General features: G+C 44.1%; 1 protein-coding gene across 5 annotated transcripts in view; it reads left to right on the forward strand.

The window, feature by feature from the left end:
• DZANK1 (double zinc ribbon and ankyrin repeat domains 1) overlaps window positions 1-18,996 on the forward strand; it is a 74,951-nt gene that overhangs the window by 12,686 nt on the left and 43,269 nt on the right. For all 5 annotated transcript variants that reach the window (XM_029221864.1, XM_029221863.1, XM_029221865.1 and 2 more), the window contains 5 exons: window positions 1,165-1,261; window positions 2,255-2,373; window positions 7,713-7,798; window positions 12,259-12,376; window positions 18,358-18,471. In XM_029221864.1, coding sequence (XP_029077697.1) covers window positions 1,165-1,261; window positions 2,255-2,373; window positions 7,713-7,798; window positions 12,259-12,376; window positions 18,358-18,471 — 534 coding nt within the window. The remainder of the gene's footprint in view (window positions 1-1,164; window positions 1,262-2,254; window positions 2,374-7,712; window positions 7,799-12,258; window positions 12,377-18,357; window positions 18,472-18,996) is intronic.

The raw sequence follows: 18,996 nt of genomic DNA on the forward strand, positions 1-18,996 counted from the left end.
TCCTTACCTGTCGAAGAAAGCAGGACCCTTTAGCCTGGCATCCTAAGAAGCAGTTTCTGTCCTCAGTCATTCTTTGCCTTGTGACTCCCCTGTTTATATTCCAGCCAAACTAAACTGGGCGTCAGTGCTCCGTCTCTGCTCCCCTAGCACCAGGTCTTCTCCTTTTATAAAATGCTTTGATGCTATGAATACTTTGCTCCCTGTCTGTCTCCCCCATGCAGTGTAGGCTCCCAGGTGTCAGAGAGCATGTCTGCCATACTCAGCATCTTGCACGGGGGCAGGTAGGAGAGGGCAGAGGGTGTATATTTGTTGACTAGATGCACCAGACTAGTAGAAGCCCTCAGTGGGCATGGCCTTCAATTATGTTGAAACCTTCATTGCCAAATAGCTGCAAAGCCTCATCTCTTTGGAGAATGAACTAGACCTGTCTTGAAAGGATGTTTGGGTTCTCGGCATCAGTGAGATAGATCCCAGGGTCAGAGGATGTGCCAGCCCACGACAAGGCAACCAACCAAAAAGTCTCAGTCATGGAGGTCTCGCTGGGGGTGACGGGAAGCTTTTTGGGAGTCCCTTCAGTCTAATGATTGACCAGAGGCCAGAGAGGAGGCTGTGGGAGCAGAGCAGTGGTACAGGTGTCGTGTGGGGCCCACGTGTGGTCAGGGGTCTACACTGGGCAGGGGCTGAACCCACGTGTAGCAGCAGGTGCTCAGGCTTCAACCAAGCACGAAGGACTGAGCCCAAGGAGAAGGAAGTCCAGAGAGAAGCGTGTTTATGTTTCAGGGCCACGTGTGGGCAGGTAGTGGACAGAAGTACTGTCTTGGCCTGACCCCAACCTGTCTTTGCCCCTGGGTCTGGTGGTCCCTCTGTTACTGCTCTGACTCCCATGATGGTGACATCCTGCCTGTATATGCTGCCACCTGCTTCTGGTCTTGGCCACTCAAACTGGTGGGGCTTCCCAAGCAGACAAGCTGCCCACCAAGCAGCCCAGGTTCAAAGCTGTGTGTTTCCAGGGAAAGGTGAGACAGAGGTCACTTTATGAAAACGACTGTAAACCCTTTCCAGTGAGAAGTGCAGGCTATGTCACTGTCTCTACCATGGAACTTTTAATTTTCATATCTAAATGGGAAGAATCAAGGGATTGATATGCAATCTCTTCCCTCCTAGGAACTGAAAAATGGATTTATTGAATCAAAAGGGAGGAAGAAAAATAAGAATGTTGAAAATAAACTGGGTTGGAATGTTAACCTTGGAAATTTTCCAGGTATGACGTGACAGGACGAAGATAAGATTTAATATTCTAAACCACCAAACAGGTTCAGTGCTTGTGTTCTTGTCTGCAGAAGGGTTGGATAAGAAGCACTGGAACAATAAAGTAAGCTGTAACTTGACTTTTAATGCTGTCCTAGCCAACAGCTTAAGACCATGAAGGGTAGTGCAGCTGTCCAGCAGAGTCAGATTTATCGATTCATTGCAACGTGGGAGACCACACACCAGAGGAACCATGGGATCTCATCAACCAAAGCATAGATAACAGTTATAGGGGGAAGGGTGGAGTTAGGACGAAATTTAAATGAAAGAAGAGTTTTGATAGGCTCAAGCGAAGCAGGGCTCAGTGTGAAATGGTCCTGATGTATACCTCATGAGGTATGAGGTATGGACCCGAGAAGGGGACCGGGGTTCTGTTACCTTGGAACCAACAAAGATAAATGTGGAATGTTGTGTTCAGAAACCTTTCTCTGAAGCTCTGCACCAGGGTTGGAAATTGAAGCTGCCTCTCTATGTCAAAGTGACTTGGGTCCTCCAGGCAAGAGTTGGATGTTTCATTCTTACTGATAAGATTTCAAATAGCAAAAATTCTGATAATCTGATTTTAGGGAACAAGGTTTCTTGGCAAGTAAGAAACAGTAGTCGCTCAAAGTGGGGGCTGTTACGACATGTTACAGCTGCAGTGTGTCCTTGGGACACATGATGTTTCCTGCTAACCTTGCAACTGGATTTATCCATTTTCCCAGCCTGGTGTGGAATGTTGTGGAATGTCGCAGGGCAGATTTTAATTTTCTCAGTCTGGGCTAATTCTTTTCTTTATTGCTATTAATTTAACTGAGTGGGAGCTTCTTTGTATAATTCTACTTTAGAGAAAAAATGTGATAACAGTGGTCCCTTATTAAAAGGCTCCTAACTATGAAGACACAGTTGCATGAATGCATATATAATTATAGATATTCACAGAATGATGTTTTTGATATAATCGTAGACGTGGGTGAAAGAACTGACCCTAAAACTTTGAAAGATCTTCGGTTCTCAAAAAGCCCACGGGAAATCCCAGCTTTCCGTGAAGAATCAGGCTCTCGACCAGCCACCCAGCAGCCCCAGGTAACTTCTAAAGACAATCTTTAGGGTACTAAATTCCTACTGTGGTTTTTTTTGTTTTTTTTTAAATGAATGAATTAGTTTATTTTTGGCTGCGTTGGGTCTTTGTTGCTGCGCGCGGGCTTTCTCTAGTTGTGGCGAGCAGGGGCTACTCTTCATTGCGGTGCCTGATTTTCTCATTGCAGTGGCTTCTCTTGTTGCAGAGCACAGGCTCTAGGCACGCGGGCTTCAGTATTTGTGGCACGTGGGCTCGGTAGTTGTGGCTCGTGGGCTCTAGAGCACAGGCTCAGTAGTTGTGGCGCACAGGCTTAGTTGCTCTGCGGCATGTGGGATCTTCCCGGACCAGGGCTCGAACCCGTGTCCCCTGCATTGGCAGGCAGATTCTTAACCACTGCGCCACCAGGGAAGCCCCCCCTACTGTGTTTTTAATGCTTCCCATGAAATACTTTAAGGAAGTATCCCTGCCTTGTCACCACATGCCAGGCAGTGTTCCGAAGCTGGGAATACCTGGTTGAACAAGAAAGGCCCCTGTACTCATGGAGCTCACATTTTATCGGGGGTGGGGGCAGGCAGATAATAAACATGTGAATAATCGAACAAAAAATTAAGAATAGTGATGTGTCATGAAAAAGGTAGAGCTGGGTAATGGGATGGAGCAGTGGTTCTCCAAGTGTGGTCCCCAGGCTGATACCGTCAGCATCACGTGGGAGCTCATCAGAAATGCAGGCCCTCAGGCCCCACCCCAGACCTACGGAGTCAGGGCCTCTGGGGATGGGCCCGATCATCTGTTTTAATTGGCCCTTCTTCTGAGATACACTCAAATTTGAGAACCCCTGGGACAGAGAGTGAACATGGAGGAAGAACAGTGTTCTAATTCAAGGGGATAAGAGAGGGCCCCCCCCCAGAAAGGTGACATTTTAATTGAATCTTCAAGATGAGCAGAAGCCAGCCCTGCAAAGGTCTTGGCAGAGTAACGTCAAGTTCATCAAAGTGAGGGATCACAGGGAGGCGGTAAGGATGGAGCGTGGGGAGCGGGGTGGGAGATGAGGTGTGGGGGGCCAGCGGGGCCGCAGCTCAGAGCACTGTGCTGCTCCCACGTGGCTGCCCCTCAGAGTCGCCTGAGGCCCTTCAAACCACAGCCTCAGAAATTCTGCCTTCGTTGGTCTGGTGTCAGGTTTGGGCATGGTTTTATCTTTTTAAAATTCACCCATAAGTGATTCTAATTGGCAGGCTTGGGTGGGAATCCCAGATACTGGGATGAGTCCCATTGTGAGAAGTTTGGATTTTCTTCTGATTGTAAAGGGAAACCATTTGGAGGGTAAGGCACAATCTCATTGACATTTACAAGTTTTCTCTCGGGCCACGGTGTGGAGAGTAGGCTGTACAGGCATGAGAGGAATATCGCTTATGAGGCTTTTTGCTCCACGTGAGAGGTGATGGCAGCTTGTGCCCAGGTTGTGGAAGTGCTGAGACAGGAGGCGGCGTTCTGAAGGTCGGGCCGGAGGGTTTGGCTGCGAGATCAGGCAGATGGGATCAGGGAAAGGGAGGAGCCAAGGATGGCTCTCAGGGTTCTGGCCTGAGCGTCTGGAGATGATGGCATTAGCATCTGGAGATGATGGTACCATTTGTTGGGATGAGGAAGACCAGGGAGGAGCAGGTGCTTGGGACGCATCAGACGTCCAAGTGGAGGTGTTAAGTAGACTGTTGGATATGCAGGTTCAAACTCAGGGGGAGGGTCAGGGCTGGAGATATATATTTAGAAATGTTCAATATCTATTGTAGACGGTATTTAAAGCTTGGGGCTAAGTGAGATCACCTGCCGGGGTGTACAGAAAGTGAAGAGAAGATGGCACAGACAAAATTCTTGACTTAGAGGTTGAACAGAGGAGGAAGAGCCTAAGAAGAAAGCAAAAAAAAAAAAAAAAAAATGTGCCGTAGAAGCCAAGAAAAGAAAGGGTTTCAAGGAGGAGGCAGTGGTCATCTATGCGAATGTGACTGCGCATTCGAATTAGGCAAAGATGGCGACTTGCCCATTGGATCTGACAAGATAGAGGTGGTTTACAACCTCAGTAAAAGCCACATTAATACGTTCTTACTGTGTAACACAAGAAAGATGCCCTTATACTAGTTGTCTTCTACAACTACTGTAGCACTTTGATTTTTCAGTGTTTATAGGATTCCATTTAGACTTTTGGCATCTGAGGGCACCCCAGGACACTTTGCTCTCTTCCTCCAATTCTGAGCGCCAGGTAGAGCCTTCCTGGAGTCACATTTTCTATCCAACCACAACTGCTTCTTGTGTGCCCATGATTCAAGGCTGCTCACATTAATCATCAAGAATAAGGGAGGTCAGAAGCATGAGTCCCAAACCTGGCTGCCCATCACAGCCACCTGGGGGGAATTTTAAATATGTATACAGATTGCCAGCTACCTGCTCTTGCAGTGCTTCTAGGTAGTCTAAGTCCATAAGCCTGAGACGGAGGCTGTGGATGACTGATGATCTACCCAATCTGAGAACCACCGGCCTGGAAGACCAATTATCCTGATCCTGAGGTCCACCTCCTTCCTTCCTTTCCAGTCTCCAGTGCTGCGGTATAACTCAGCCTGGCCTCCTGGGTTCTTTCATCTGCCCACCCACTGTATTTTCTGGAGGACCCCCAAAGCCCAGGCCAGAGGACTACAGACCTAGTAAGGCCTGCCTGTAAACCCCACTAAACAAAAGGATAGCCATGCCTGCAACAGAAGATTGCCCTTCCCAGTCTTCTGGGAAGGATGCTGACCTGGTTTCCAAATGGACTAGTGAGCACACACGACTCCTACGAGCAGTGCTTGCCACTGTAGCCCAAAGAAGAATACCGCTTGTGAGATGGAACAACATCATTTTGAAGAATGAATGGTATATGACAAAACATCTTCATGACTGTTTTCTGAAAAACAGTCTTATGTGTCCGTAATTATTGGTAATGTGTCAATTACTTCCTTTGTGCATGAGTATTTGGATTTCCTTGCCCACCTAGTAATTGAAAAGATAGAATAGATAGAATAAAGATCCCAAGATTCAGATTTCCCGAAAAATAGGAACATGGGGACACATTTGGGGAATTTGACTAGAGTTCAAAGGACAAAGGAGGCCAGAAAAGGACCACAAAACTTTTATCTTCCGCTCTTTTTCTTCATATGGTAAGAGATTCTTCTCAATATTCTAGCTCAGTCCTAACTGAAGCTTACTTCAGCAAACATCAGCGTTAAGGATGCTCGTGGTTGTTACAACAGGTCAATCACCAGGGAGACAGTTGTCTCTGAGCCGAGCCTCTGGCCGGGGGGGTGCCAGGGGGCGCCATCAGGGATGAGGTCACCATCGGGGCGAGGCAGCCAAGTAGCCGTGCGTTACAGCCTGGGCAGAAGGTAGATGACAGCTGACGCCTGGCTTTAGTGTCAGGGCCCAGAGCTGTGGGTTCTCTGGAACCCATACGTGGAGTGAAAGTCCAGCTGGCCACTGACGAGAAGGCCAGCAGGCTCAGCGCTGCCACATCCGAGGAATTTGCAAGAGAAACCCACTCCTGCACCTTTCTGTGTTATAACAGAATTTAAAATTTTAACAATCAAATTAAAATTTTTAAAGACACTTCTATCTCTTTTTTTAAAATAAATTTATTTATTTAATTTATTTATTTATGGCTGCGTTGGGTCCTTGTTGCTGCGCACAGGCTTTCTCTAGTTGCGGCGAGTGGGGGCTACTCTTGGTTGCGGTGCGTGGGCTTCTCATTGCGGTGGCTTCTCTTGTTGCGGAGCACGGGCTCTAGGCGTGCTGGCTTCAGGAGAGAGTCCAGATTAAGGGAGACAGAAAAGACATGACCACTAAGAGCAAAGTGTGATACTGGACTAGACCCTAGTCCAGGAGGAAATTATAGCTGGGAAGGCCATTGCCGGCACGACTAACGGAATGTGAACAAAGATATGTGGATTAGATGCTAGTATTGTATCACTGCTGACTTTTCTGGTTTTGATGTTTGCACTGTTGTGTAGGAGGACGCCCCTGTTCTTGGGAAATGCTGTAGTGTTTGTGGGGGCGAGGAGGGGAGTCATGCTGCAGGTTATTCTCATGCTTCCGAGAGAGAATGGAGCACCTGGGGCAAAATGTCAACACGAACAAAGGAGTTAGTTGTACTATCCCTGCACCTTTTCTCTATGTTGGAAATTATATCAGAAGAAAATGTTACAAAAATAAAATAAAATGGGGATAATGTTGCCTATTGACCTTAGGAGGTCACTGTGAAATGTGCCAGGCACGTTTTCCTACTCTCAGACCCTCCATAAGTGTTAGCTTCTCTCCCTCAGCCGTCCTTTCTGTTCCCTTCCCCTGCCACTCCGACCCCTGGACCATATCCGACAACCAGGATGGGCCATCACTGCCCTGCCTGTGTCTTCACACGTGGGTTTCCTCTACTTGGAATTCCCTTTGTCCTTCTGTCTACTTAACAAACTGTTCTTTACTTTCCCAGGCCCAGCTCAGACATTACAGCCCTAGGGAGCCCTTCTCCCCGAGCAGGTGAATGGGATCGTAACCTCCCCAGGTTCTCGTGGGACTCAACACAGATATGTTATGACACTGAGCCCATGTGTTTCAGTACTTTGTATGTACACCAGTTCAGCTCCTTGAGGGCAGGGACTATGTAATGTTTATCTTTGTCCCCCAACCCTGCATCAAATACAGTGCCTGGTACAAGGAGGTTGCTCAAATTAAAATATATCTAAGTGAGTTAAATGTTTCTGGATAACAGCAGATGAGTTCTCTCAGGTGAGCCCTTTTCCTAGGGATTTAATCTTTCAGAAATATGGATGCTCACTTGGGTTTCTAAATTCTGAAATCTGGTCTGTCTGATGGTAATTCAGATCTCTTTTCTTGTAAACTCTTGTTTTTAATGAAATACATGTGTCTGATGATGAACATCACTTTAATTTTTTAATTAAAATTATTAACAATTAATCATTACTTAAGACTTTCCCCATAATGGTTTTTTTTTTTTTTTTTTTTTTGCGGTACGCGGGCCTCTCACTGTTGTGGCCTCTCCCATTGCGGAGCACAGCCTCTGGAGCAGGCTCAGTGGCCATGGCTCACGGGCCCAGCTGCTCCACGGCATGTGGGATCCTCCTGGACCAGGGCACGAACCCATGTCCCCTGCATCGGCAGGCGGACTCTCAACCACTGTGCCACCAGGGAAGCCCCCCATCATGGTTTTTAAAAGATGGCTGCTGGATATGGTAGGACAAAGCACTGAAATGAACTCTTAATGTAATTTTACTGTACTGTAGCATGATTTTATACATATTCTTAATTTTAGTTCCCTGGTTTTGCACATATAACTGGCCAGAAGAGTTTGACAAGCACAGAGATCATGAGGATTCAAAGGGAGACAGACTTTCTCAAGTAAGTTTTGCATTCTCTTTACTGTTTCTTAAGTCCTGCTAAGACACAGTATGGTCAAAAAGAATTTGAGGATGGGACATAACAGTGGTATTTGCCCCAACTGTTTTTTATTAAATTTTTACAATATTTAAAGGTTCAAATGACATACAATAAACTGCACTTAAAGAGTACAATTGACATACACATATAATCTTGAAACTATCACCACAATCAAGAAAATGAACAAATCCATCACCTCCAAAAGTGTCCTACATCGCACCCTTTCGAAATCCTCCCACGTGTCCCTCCCCATCTCCAGGCAGCTGTCGGTATGCTTCTTGTCACTGCAGCTTAATTTGCATTTGATTCTGTATATAAATGGAATGATTCGGTATTTACTCCTTTGCTAGGCTTCTTTCACTCCACCTAATTACTTTGAGGTTCACCCATGTTGTTGCATGCATCAGATGTTTATTTCTTTTTAATGCTGAGTAGTATTCCATTGTACGGATACATCACAGTGTGTTTATCCTATTTCCTATTGATGTACATCTAGGTTGTTTTCAGTTTTGGGCCATTACAGATAAAGCTGCTATGAACATGTGTATACAAGTTGTCCTGTGCATATATACTTCCATTTCCCTTAGGTAAATAGCTAGGAGTGGAATGGCTGGGTCATATGGTAGGCATATGTTTAACTTTTTAAGAAAACTGTCAAACTGTTTTCCTAAGAGGTTGTACCATTGTACATTCCCACCAGTAGTGTATGATGTATGAGAGTTCCAGTCTCCCTACATTTTCACTAACACTTTTATTTCTATTTTTGGCCATTCTAATGAGGTGGTAGTTGTGGTTTTAATTTGCATCTCCCTGGGGGTTGGGAGGGTGGGTGAAATAGGTGAAGGTGGCCAAAAGGCACACACTTTCAGTTGTAAAATAAATAAGTCCTGGGGATGTAACGTACAGCATGGTGACGATAGTTAATGATACTGTGTTGCATATTTGAAAGCTGCTAAGAGAGTAGATCTAAGAAGTTCTCAGCACAAGAAAAAACATTCTGTAACTATGTTTGGTGACAGATGTTAACTAGACATTGTGGTGATCATTTTGCAGTATATACAATTACTGAATCATTCTGTTGTACCCCTGAAACTAATACAATGTTGTATTATTTAAGTCTTCTCTATCTTTACTGATTTTGTCTATTGTTTTATCAATTATTGAGAAAATTATGCTGAAATCTGTGACTATAATTATGAATTTGTCTACTTGTCCTTGTATTTCTATCGGCTCTTGCTTTATGTACTTTGAAGCTCTATTATTAAATATATAAACCTCTTGGAATCTTATGTACTGTTGCTGAATTGACCCCTTTATCATTACAGAATAGCTTTTTTTAAAAAAATTAATTTTTATTGGAGTAGAGTTGATTTACAATGTTGTGTTAGTTTCTGCTGTACAGCAAAGTGAATCAGTGATACATATACATATATCCACTCTTTTTTGGGTTCTATTCCCATACAGGTCATTACAGAGTATTGAGTAGAGTTCCCTGTGCTATACAGTAGGTTCTTATTAGGTATATATTTTAAATAGTAGTAGTCTGTATGTGTCAATCCCAATCTCCCAATTTATCCCTCCTCCCCCCCCAAAATAACCTTTTTTAACCCTGATAATATTTTTTGCTCAGAAATCAAATTTGTCTGATATTAAAATAGCCATTACTGCTTTCTTTTGATTAGTATTTGCATCTTTTTTCATCCTTTTAGTTTTAATCTATTTGTGTTTCTCTATTTAAAGTTGGTTTCTTTTAAGCAGCATATATAATCAGGTCTTGCTTTTAAAAAATCTAACAATCTCTGCACTTTAATTGGGCTGTTGAGAGTATTTATATTTATTCTGATTATTGATACGTTTGAATTTGTCAGCTGTCATGCTATTTGTTTTCTGTTTGTCTTATCTATTCTTTGTTGCCCCCCCTTTTTTTGGCTTACTTTTGGATTAATTGGGTATGTTTTATTTTATTTTGTATCCTTTGTTGGCTTATTAGCTATAAGTTTTCTTCTTAGTGGTTGCTTTAGGGTTTATAGCACACATTTTTGTTTGTGTGTGTGTGTGTGGTACGCAGGCCTCTCACTGTTGTGGCCTCTCCTGTTGCGGAGCACAGGCTCCGGACGCACAGGCTCAGCGGCCATGGCTCACGGGCCTAGCCGCTCCGCGGCATGTGGGATCTTCCCAGACCGGGGCACAAACCCGTGTCCCCTGCATCGGCAAGTGGACTCTCAACCACTGCGCCACCAGGGAAGCCCTATAGCACACATTTTTAACTTATTACAGTCTGTCTTCAAGTAGTATCATGCCACTTCATTTATAGCCTCAGAACCTTATGACAGTATACTTCCAATAACTGGATAACTACAGCCTTTGTGCTCTTGTGGTCATTTATTTTACTTCTACAAATATTATGAACCCCACAATACATTATTACTTTTATTTGACATAATCAGTTATTTTTTTACAGTCCTTTATACTTCTATTGTGGTAAAATATACATAAATAAAATTTACCATTTAAACAATGTTTAAGTGTACAATTCAGTGCGTTAAGTACATTCACAGTGTTGGGCCACCATCACCACCGTCCATTTCCAGAAATTTTTCATCATCCCAAACAGAACTCAGCTCCCATTAAACAATAACTCCCCATCCCCCTATCCCTCCAGCACCTGGTAATCTCTGTTATATTTTCTGTTTCTATGAATTTGCCTGTTCTAGTAAGCTCATATAAGTGGAATCAGACAATATTTAACCTTTTGTGTCTTATTTCACTAGCATAATATTTTCAAGGTTCATCCATGTTGTAGCATGTATCAGAATTTCATTCCATATTAAAGGTAAAAAACATTCCATTGTATATATATACCTCATTTCATTTATCCATTCATCTGTTGATAGACATTTGAATTGTTTCCACCTTTTGACTATTGTGAATAATGCTGCTATAAACATTGGTGTACAAGTATCTCTTTGAGTCCCTACTTTCAATTCTTTGGGGTATTTACCTAGAACTGAAATTTTTAGATTATGTGGTGATTTTATGTCTAACTTTTTGAGGAACTGCTAAACTGTTTTCCACAGCAGCTGCATACTTTACCTTCTCACCAGAAACGTTCAAGGGTTTCAGTTTCTCCCCATCCTCACCAATACTTATTTTCTGTTTTTCTAATAGTCATCCTAACGGGTGTAAAGTAGTATTTCATTGTGGTTTCGATTTGCATTTCCCTAATGGCAAGTGATGTTGGGCATCTTCTTTGGAGTAATGTCTACTCAAGTCCTTTGCCCATTTTTGAATTGGGTTGTTTGTTTTTTGTTGTTAGTTGCAAGAATATTTTATATATCTTGGATATTAATCCCTTATCAGATATATGATTGATAAATATTTTCTCCCATCTGTAGGTTGTCTTTTCAGTCTTGATAGTATTTTTTGATATTCAAATTTTTATGAAGTTCAATTTATCTATTTTTTTTGTTGCCTGTGCTTTTGGGATCACATCCAAGAAATCATGGCCAAATCCAGTGTCATGAAGCTTTTTTCTTATGTGTCCTTCTGGGAGATTTATAAATTTACCTCCTACATTTAGGTCCTTGGTCCATTTTGTATTAGTTTTTGTATATGGCATAAGGTATCAATCAGTCCAACCTCATTCTTTTTCATGTCACTATCCGGTTTGCCCAGCACCATTGTTGAAAAGACTGTCCTTTCCCCAAGTGGACTCAACTACAAAGGCTAGTGATTGTTGAGAGGCCGTGGTAGAGACTGGTGCAGGCTACCAAGCCATCCAGTGCACCGTATGCAAGCGTCATAGATGCTGAGCAGTTCAGATAGGTCACAGGATCGAGCAGTGTTATTCACAGGGGAGCCCAGTTCCTGGAGTCCTTTCACTTTGGCTGATATCCGGAACGAGGTAGGTGGGTGAGGGCTGAAGGATGGGACCCAACTGCCTAGGAAATGGGGCCAGACGTTGCTGGGGCAGAGCCTCGGACTCCACCCAGGTGAGTGAAGACAGAGGCAGGGCCTGACTGACAGTGACTCCGAGTGCCAGGTGAGAGGACCTCTCGCTGAGGCTGGGCTCAGTGCTCAGATGGGGAGTCAGCAAAGTGCGGCATGGACATTCCCGGAATTCCCATGTCTCACCCTCACACACGCCAGATCCAAGGTGATGGGACGACTGGGGCCCCACTTGGGAAGTGAGATGGGCCTGGCCTTCAGGTGAAGGGCACCATGAGTCCCAGCTGTACGGCCACTGTGTAATAAAATGACTAGACAAGCATCTCCCATCTTGAACTTGTTCCATAGGCTTTGAGTGTGTTCTGCTTTCTATTTTATTCAGAAAAACGTTTGAATGCTTGTCAAGATTGACACTTGACTTCTCAACGTGCACTCCTCAGAACATGGCCAGTCAGGACCCTCTTCTGTTGCAGGTGTGCCCACTGCCTTGTGCCCCGCCCATCTGACCCCTTTGCCCGCTACTGTCTAGAATGTGGCTCTTCTGTCCCGCCCATATTTGGCTGTCGTCTCCCACCCCCAGAAGGAGCTCAGGTGAGCAGCAGAATCCTTAAAACCTTCTTCCATTGGTTTATCTGATCTTTGTGTGCAGCAGGAGCAGAGTACCTGGCAAACGTGAACCACAAACGTAAATACTTGTTGAAAAAATTACTGGCAAGTGAATCTTGTACTATCCAGACTGCTACTTAGGAATGAAAAGCTTGTTTGTGATGCCATTTCTTTTGTGTGGCCTTGAAGAAGCATAGGCTCAGAAAGAGACTGAAGTCTTTTTATTTCCGTGATTCACATATGGATAAATACATGTTTCCTACTTATGTGATATTTCTCTTCATAACCTGGGGACAATAAGGAAATATATTCTAGAAATAAGTGACCAGGAGTACTAATTACAAGTCTGTATATCCATAGGATACTTCATTCTGTCCAAAGAAGCTGTTTATATAGGCTATAGATTGATCAGTATATCTAAATTTAAAAGTTTTGGCTAAGTGTAGATAATAATTGATATTATCCTACATTAAGTTTGTAGTTAGTTAGAAAACGTACTTGGCTTACTACAAATCGAAACCTTCACCAAAATGCGTCCATCTTTTATGCACATGATACTTTGGGGGTTTTTTGGACTAAGGTTTACAAAATGATATAAAAGGATCTGTGAAGTTGACTGAAAATGACCATTTAAAAAAGATAGTCACTGAGAAAAAGTCACTATTCAATAAATTCAGAGTCCAGAGTTTTAGGATTGAGTTATGCATTTAAGCAAGTGGCCAGATACTAAATGGATATGCGGTAGAAGTCACTTTACTTCCATGATATATTTTGAACTCCTCGTAAAAGATGGGACAGCAAATAAAACATGAACAGGTCTCATTGGTTTGAATTTTCCCTGCTTATATTTATGGGTGCAATGTCAAAGTTATTTTTTACTGGCCTGCAAACAGATTTTCAAGACTTTCTTTGTTATTACAGGGAGAAAAGGTTATCAGGGATTATAAATATTCAAAATGATGACATTTGCAACATCTATACTGCCTGTAAATGATATTTATTGACGTGCTCTAATGTATAAACAGCTTTGTAATTTGACCTATTGAGTTCTTATTGTGTCCTGCTCTCAGCTGGGTTTCTGGTACTCAAAGGGGCGATCCTACTCCTAGGATCCCAGACCCAAGCCACTCAGGGTCTCATTAGAGAGATGCAGAGGGGTGCCTCTTCATCCTGCCTTGTGGATTTCTCTGTAGCCAGCTGGTTGATGTTAATTTTTGTCAGTAGAGGCCCATTGCTGGGAGGGACACTGCAGGAGGAAGGTCTCGACTCCTCTTCCTGTTTCTGCTGTGCTTCCCTCTCCCTGTGCTCTGACGGTGCTCAGCTAACCTGCAGGACACCTGGTTGTGCTGAACCCCGGTGAACTGCATGGCATCTCGTGAACAGCTTCTCAGTGGGCTCCACGGGTACCCAGCCAGCTCCCAGAAAGTCTCTCAGGCATCCCAGGGGGCAGTTTCCCAGCACGTTTCATCAGCAGCCTGCACGTGGCTTCCCAGCATGTCCTGCCAGCTCCCCAGGGGGAGAGTCCTCATGAGTTTCATAGGATCCCGCCTGCTCTGGGGCCAGCTCTGGTCTGTGTCACCCCAGTGAACTTCTCTGCCATCCCGTGGGTGACAGCCACACCCAGTTCAGTAAGCGCCTCTTCCAGACCGGATCCTCTTCAGGTCCTCTGCCTCAGCCAGAGCAGCAGTGGCTCTCCCCATCCTGGGTAGTCCTGTATCCTTTAGAGTTAGCTTTACCCACTAGCAGTTAGTCCTCTGTTATTAGTTAATAACTATTTATATTAAACTGTCCCTGTTTAAATTACCCTGAGGTTTCTGTCTCCTGACTGGACTTTGACTGATACAGAGTTGGTACCAGGAGCGGCCCCAGGAACTAGACCTGCAAAGAAGGGGTTTGGTCCTTCCCTTTGCTCGGGAGCAGCGCTGAGCTCCTTGCCCATGGGAAACAGGATGCTAGTAATTCATAGCATGAAGTGGCATCACGAGAAATCAAGCTATCACGTGGGCCTGGTAGTGAGGAAGCATCACCTAAAGCAAGCCTCTTGGGTGGCCAGGTGGCCGCTGCACTTGACGGTTGTGGCAGCAATGATACCAGGGCTGTGGTGTGGACAGTTCTCCTGAGCACCTGGGAGCATCACAGAAACCGACAAGCTCAGGACCTTTCACTCATAATCCAAGAACCAGAGTGCCCCCATGACAGCCCCAAAAGAACCTATTTCTTGTAGCTCCAGGGATTTGCTGCTGAAAGCAAACACAAACTTTAGTTGAATATGTTGGTGAGTTACAGCATAAGCTGAATTCACTTTATCACCACATTTCTTTTGTGAAAGTTTGAGTATGTATTGGGACAGAACAGGACCCTGAAACTGGGAATGGAGATGTTGGCTTGGACCCAGATGAAATGCACATTCTTTCTTTTTTTTTTTTTTTTTTTTGCGGTTCATGGGCCTCTCACTGCTGTGGCCTCTCCCGTTGTGGAGCACAGGCTCCGGACGCGCAGGCTCAGCGGCCATGGCTCACGGGGCCAGCGGCTCCGCGGCACGTGGAATCTTCCCAGACCGGGGCACGAACCCGCCCCTGCATTGGCAGGTGGACTCTCAACCACTACACCACCAGGGAAGTCCGAAACGCACATTCTTGATTCCCTAAATTACTCTGCCAGCGGATGAGCTGGCCCTCCTGTCTGAGGATGCTAGCCTTCCTTTCCTTGAAATCTCTGTGATAATCTCACCTGGGGCAGTGGCTTTGAAAGGGGATGTGTATTCTCATCAAGACTCACCGTAGCCATCCTGTAGCATGACTACGGTCCAATCCCAGCTGCTCTAGAGGGACAGGTGTACTCTGTGATCCAGGACAAAAAGCTTACACATGAAAAGAAGAGCACAATTTTGCTAACATATATTGGCAGAATCTTGGGGGACAAGTCTGGGAGTGGATTTTAAATGAGGGCAGAATATAACACTAAGTTGGGCCAAATTCGCTGATATACATGCCTTTTTTATAGATTCTGGATTGATTTTAATATGTTAGCTAATGAAGCTGGCGGTGACTCCAGCTGCTTTTTGGGTTGGCTGACTAAAACTTGGACTCAGTAGTAGCCTATGGTTAGTGAGACTCGATGCTAAGTCTTTCCTGGTATCATGTTGGAGTAGGTTTGTCAGGTATATCCTGTGTGCCCCCAACTCTCAAATGCATTTCACAAGAAGGCCCAGAAGACACGTCCTTCACTAAGGCATAGACTTAGGAATACATATTAGTGAAAGGAGCGCCTGCATCCTTGAAAAGTTCCATGGCTGCTTTCCTTGGAGGCCAGACATGATCATGGGGCGATGCCACTCTTGAGCTGGGCTCCCTGATTTCAGGGGGCTAACGGGATTCCAGAGGTCAAGTGGCAGCACTTAACTGCCAAAGACAAGGTGGGCACATCTACCGTAAAAGGCCACAGCAACATATCAGTAATCAGAATCTGATCGTGGTCTTCCTAAGAATGAAACAGATGGGCAGCCTACTAGTGTCTTGCTTGGTTTATATAATAGAAAAAAAAATCACATGTTTTGTAGCCGAATACGTGACTTGAGCCACCACAGTGGAACATCCAAGGGCGTCACCCAGTTTCAAGACTTAAGTCGATTCGCAAACCCACAGCTCCCTAACTGAAGGGCGGCTGGGTGTCTTTGAGGATGGACCCTGCATCATTGCAAGTACATGTCATAGGTCATCCTTGAAGCCTTTTCCAGAGGGACCTGTGCCTTGAGGAAAAGGAAACGCCTAAACCTTTGGGGGCTTACTAGATACTAGCTCTGAGTTGATGCTGATCCTTAGAGTTCCAAAACGCCACTGTGGTCCCCCAGTAAAAGCTGGGGCTTAGAGTCGTCAGGTGATGATAGATGGAGCCTTACCTTAAGGCTGACTCATAGTTTTCGCTTCATGTATTCTGGGGACTTGTTGTTATGTTCACGTACACTTATAATTGCTGTGTCTTCCTGATTTATTGACCCTTTCATCATCAGAAAATGCCTCTCTTTGTCTCTAGGATCATTTCTTGTTTTTAAAGTCCTTTTTTCCTGATATTTACGCAGTCACTCTAGCTCCCTTACCCATACTATTTCCATTATATACCTTTTTCTATACTTGTATTTTCAACCTATTTGTATCTTTGAATCTAGGTCATGTCTCTAGTCAGGCATACCTCTCGTTTTTTTATCCCATCTGACAGTCTCTGCCTTTTGAGTGTGGTGTTATTGTCTATTCACATTTAATGTCTTTAATGATATGGTTGGATTTACATATGCTATTTTGCTGTTTGTTTTCTATTTGTCTCACGTCTTTTTTGTTCCTCTGTTCCTCCTTTACTTCCTTCTTTTGTGTTAAATAAATAATTTTTAGTATGCCATTTTCATTCCTATGTTTCCTATTTTTTTTACTATTTTGAAAAGTTCTTTTCTTTTTAAAAGTTATTTTCTAAGAGAACGCTAGAGATTACAACATACTCCTTAATTTCTCAAGTCTATTTCAGAATAATTTAATTTAAATCCAGTAATACACAGAAGCTTTGCTCCAATATATCTTCTTTTCCTCCCCTCAGAGACAATTTCTATTGACTGTTTGTTTCCCATGAGTACTGGTCACACTTTCTTGTTTTTTGCACATCTCACAATTTTTTCTTGAATTTTGGACATTTTAGAGAGTATAATAAGTCTGGATTCTGACTTTTTCTCCTTGTGTTGTTGTTTTGGTTTTTTTGTTTACTTGGATTAACTCTTTCAAGCCTGTCTTCCCTGCAATTTTCAACCACTAATATCAGGGTTTTCCCCTTGTTTTATTTATTTATTTATTTATTGCGGTACGCGGGCCTCTCACTGTTGTGGCCTCTCCCGTTGCGGAGCACAGGCTCCGGATGTGCAGGCTCAGTGGCCATGGCTCACGGGCCCAGCCGCTCCGCGGCATGTGGGATCTTCCCGGACCGGGGCACGAACCCGTGTCCTCTGCATCGGCAGGTGGACTCTCAACCACTGCACCACGAGGGAAGCCCCCCTTGTTTTATTTTTAAGCCTGGGATCAGCCCTGGGTGTGCATAGCTTAGACTTCGACTGAAGATTGGCCAGAAGTTGTGCTCAAACACCTTGGCCCTCCAAGGCTTCCAGTCTCTGCTGAGGGATCTGTTGTGGGCTGGGCGGAACATTCAAACTTCAGGCTGTTTTCAGGTCTGCCCCAGCTCCTACTTTATGCTGAGCTCTCTTGTATCTTCATGTGCAGCCAAGGATGTGTGGGTGGCTTGGACCCTCTTAGGTCTAACGCTGCACATGCGAACATCTTCCAGTCAACTGAGGGTGTGGGAGGAACTTATCAAGCCCCCTGGAGATGACCTACCTTCTGGAACTCCCCTTCAGGTCCCTGGCTAGCTGCTGGTTCATCAGTTGCCCCAGACAGGACCGTGAGCTCAGGCTAGTGGATCCACTGTCCTCCCTGTTTGCTTGCCACTGAGATCATCACCTTAACCGTGCTCCAAGTCACACGAGCCCTGCCCGTCAGCAGCCGCGAACCTCCTGCTTTTCACAGCCCTCCCTGCTCTGTGGAGCTTCCACGCTGACGGAGCTGGAGGAGGATGGGGACAGCCCAAGCAAGACCCAACAGACGTGTGGTGTCCTTGCCCAAAGTTCATTACTTTTCAGTTTGTTGTTTGTCTTTGGTTGAACTTCAGAATTTTTAAAGTTTTATCCAACTTTATGATTGCTTTTTGGAGAGAAGGTGTGTCGATTTCCTCACTCCATCATGCTGTAAGCTATTTTTTCTTTTCTTTATACCTCTCTTTTCTACAATAAACATGTTTTTACTTTAATAGGAAGGAAATAAGAATAAAAGTGGTAATTATTTAAAAGAAATTTTTACAGAAGCAAATTAAACCTTACATTTTAAGATCTACTTATACCTTCAGTTTTTGCCAACCTGACCTCGTTCTTTGTGCAGATGGGCTTATGTGCAGAATGTGAAAACCTGGTGCCCGTGAATACGCCCATCTGTGTGGTCTGTGAGGCTCCTCTCACTCCACAGCTGCAGCCACAGGCCAACCTCCGCTTGAAGGTAATGAAATGTGAATCTGTAAAAGTGTGAATAAAACACATAGAAATTAATGTTCGAACGATTAAGCATCTTTCTTCAGCTGATGGAATTGGCTAACAATTGATAAGCTAATACCTGTGAACAAAATCCACTCTCATTTTTGGAAAGGCATCTGCCCAAGAGTTTAACTTGCCAGTAGGATCTAAATATCAAGAGAGATACACAGAAATGTGTTCCCTGAACATGGATTTGGAGGACAAATTGCACTGCAGCTAACACAGACAGTTGTTTACTTCATATATTTAAACTCGAACATTGTAATTAATATTGACTTTTCATCTTGTCCTTAAAGTCACTTCATGTTTTCATTTGCTTTGTTCGATTATGGGTCTCTATTACGTAGGAAAGAAGGATTACAGCTAGTCACATGGATGAAAAAGTTAAGTATCATCATGAACATTAAAAAATCTTGTTAGACAAATGATGTCATGCCATGAAAATTTTTTTGGTAGAATTATTGAACATACAACTGTATCTTTTCTCCAT

This window comes from Monodon monoceros, unplaced genomic scaffold (assembly GCF_005190385.1).
Source record: "Monodon monoceros isolate NGI ecotype Baffin Bay Population unplaced genomic scaffold, NGI_Narwhal_1 Super_Scaffold_13, whole genome shotgun sequence".
Classification (NCBI taxonomy): Eukaryota; Metazoa; Chordata; class Mammalia; order Artiodactyla; family Monodontidae; genus Monodon; species Monodon monoceros.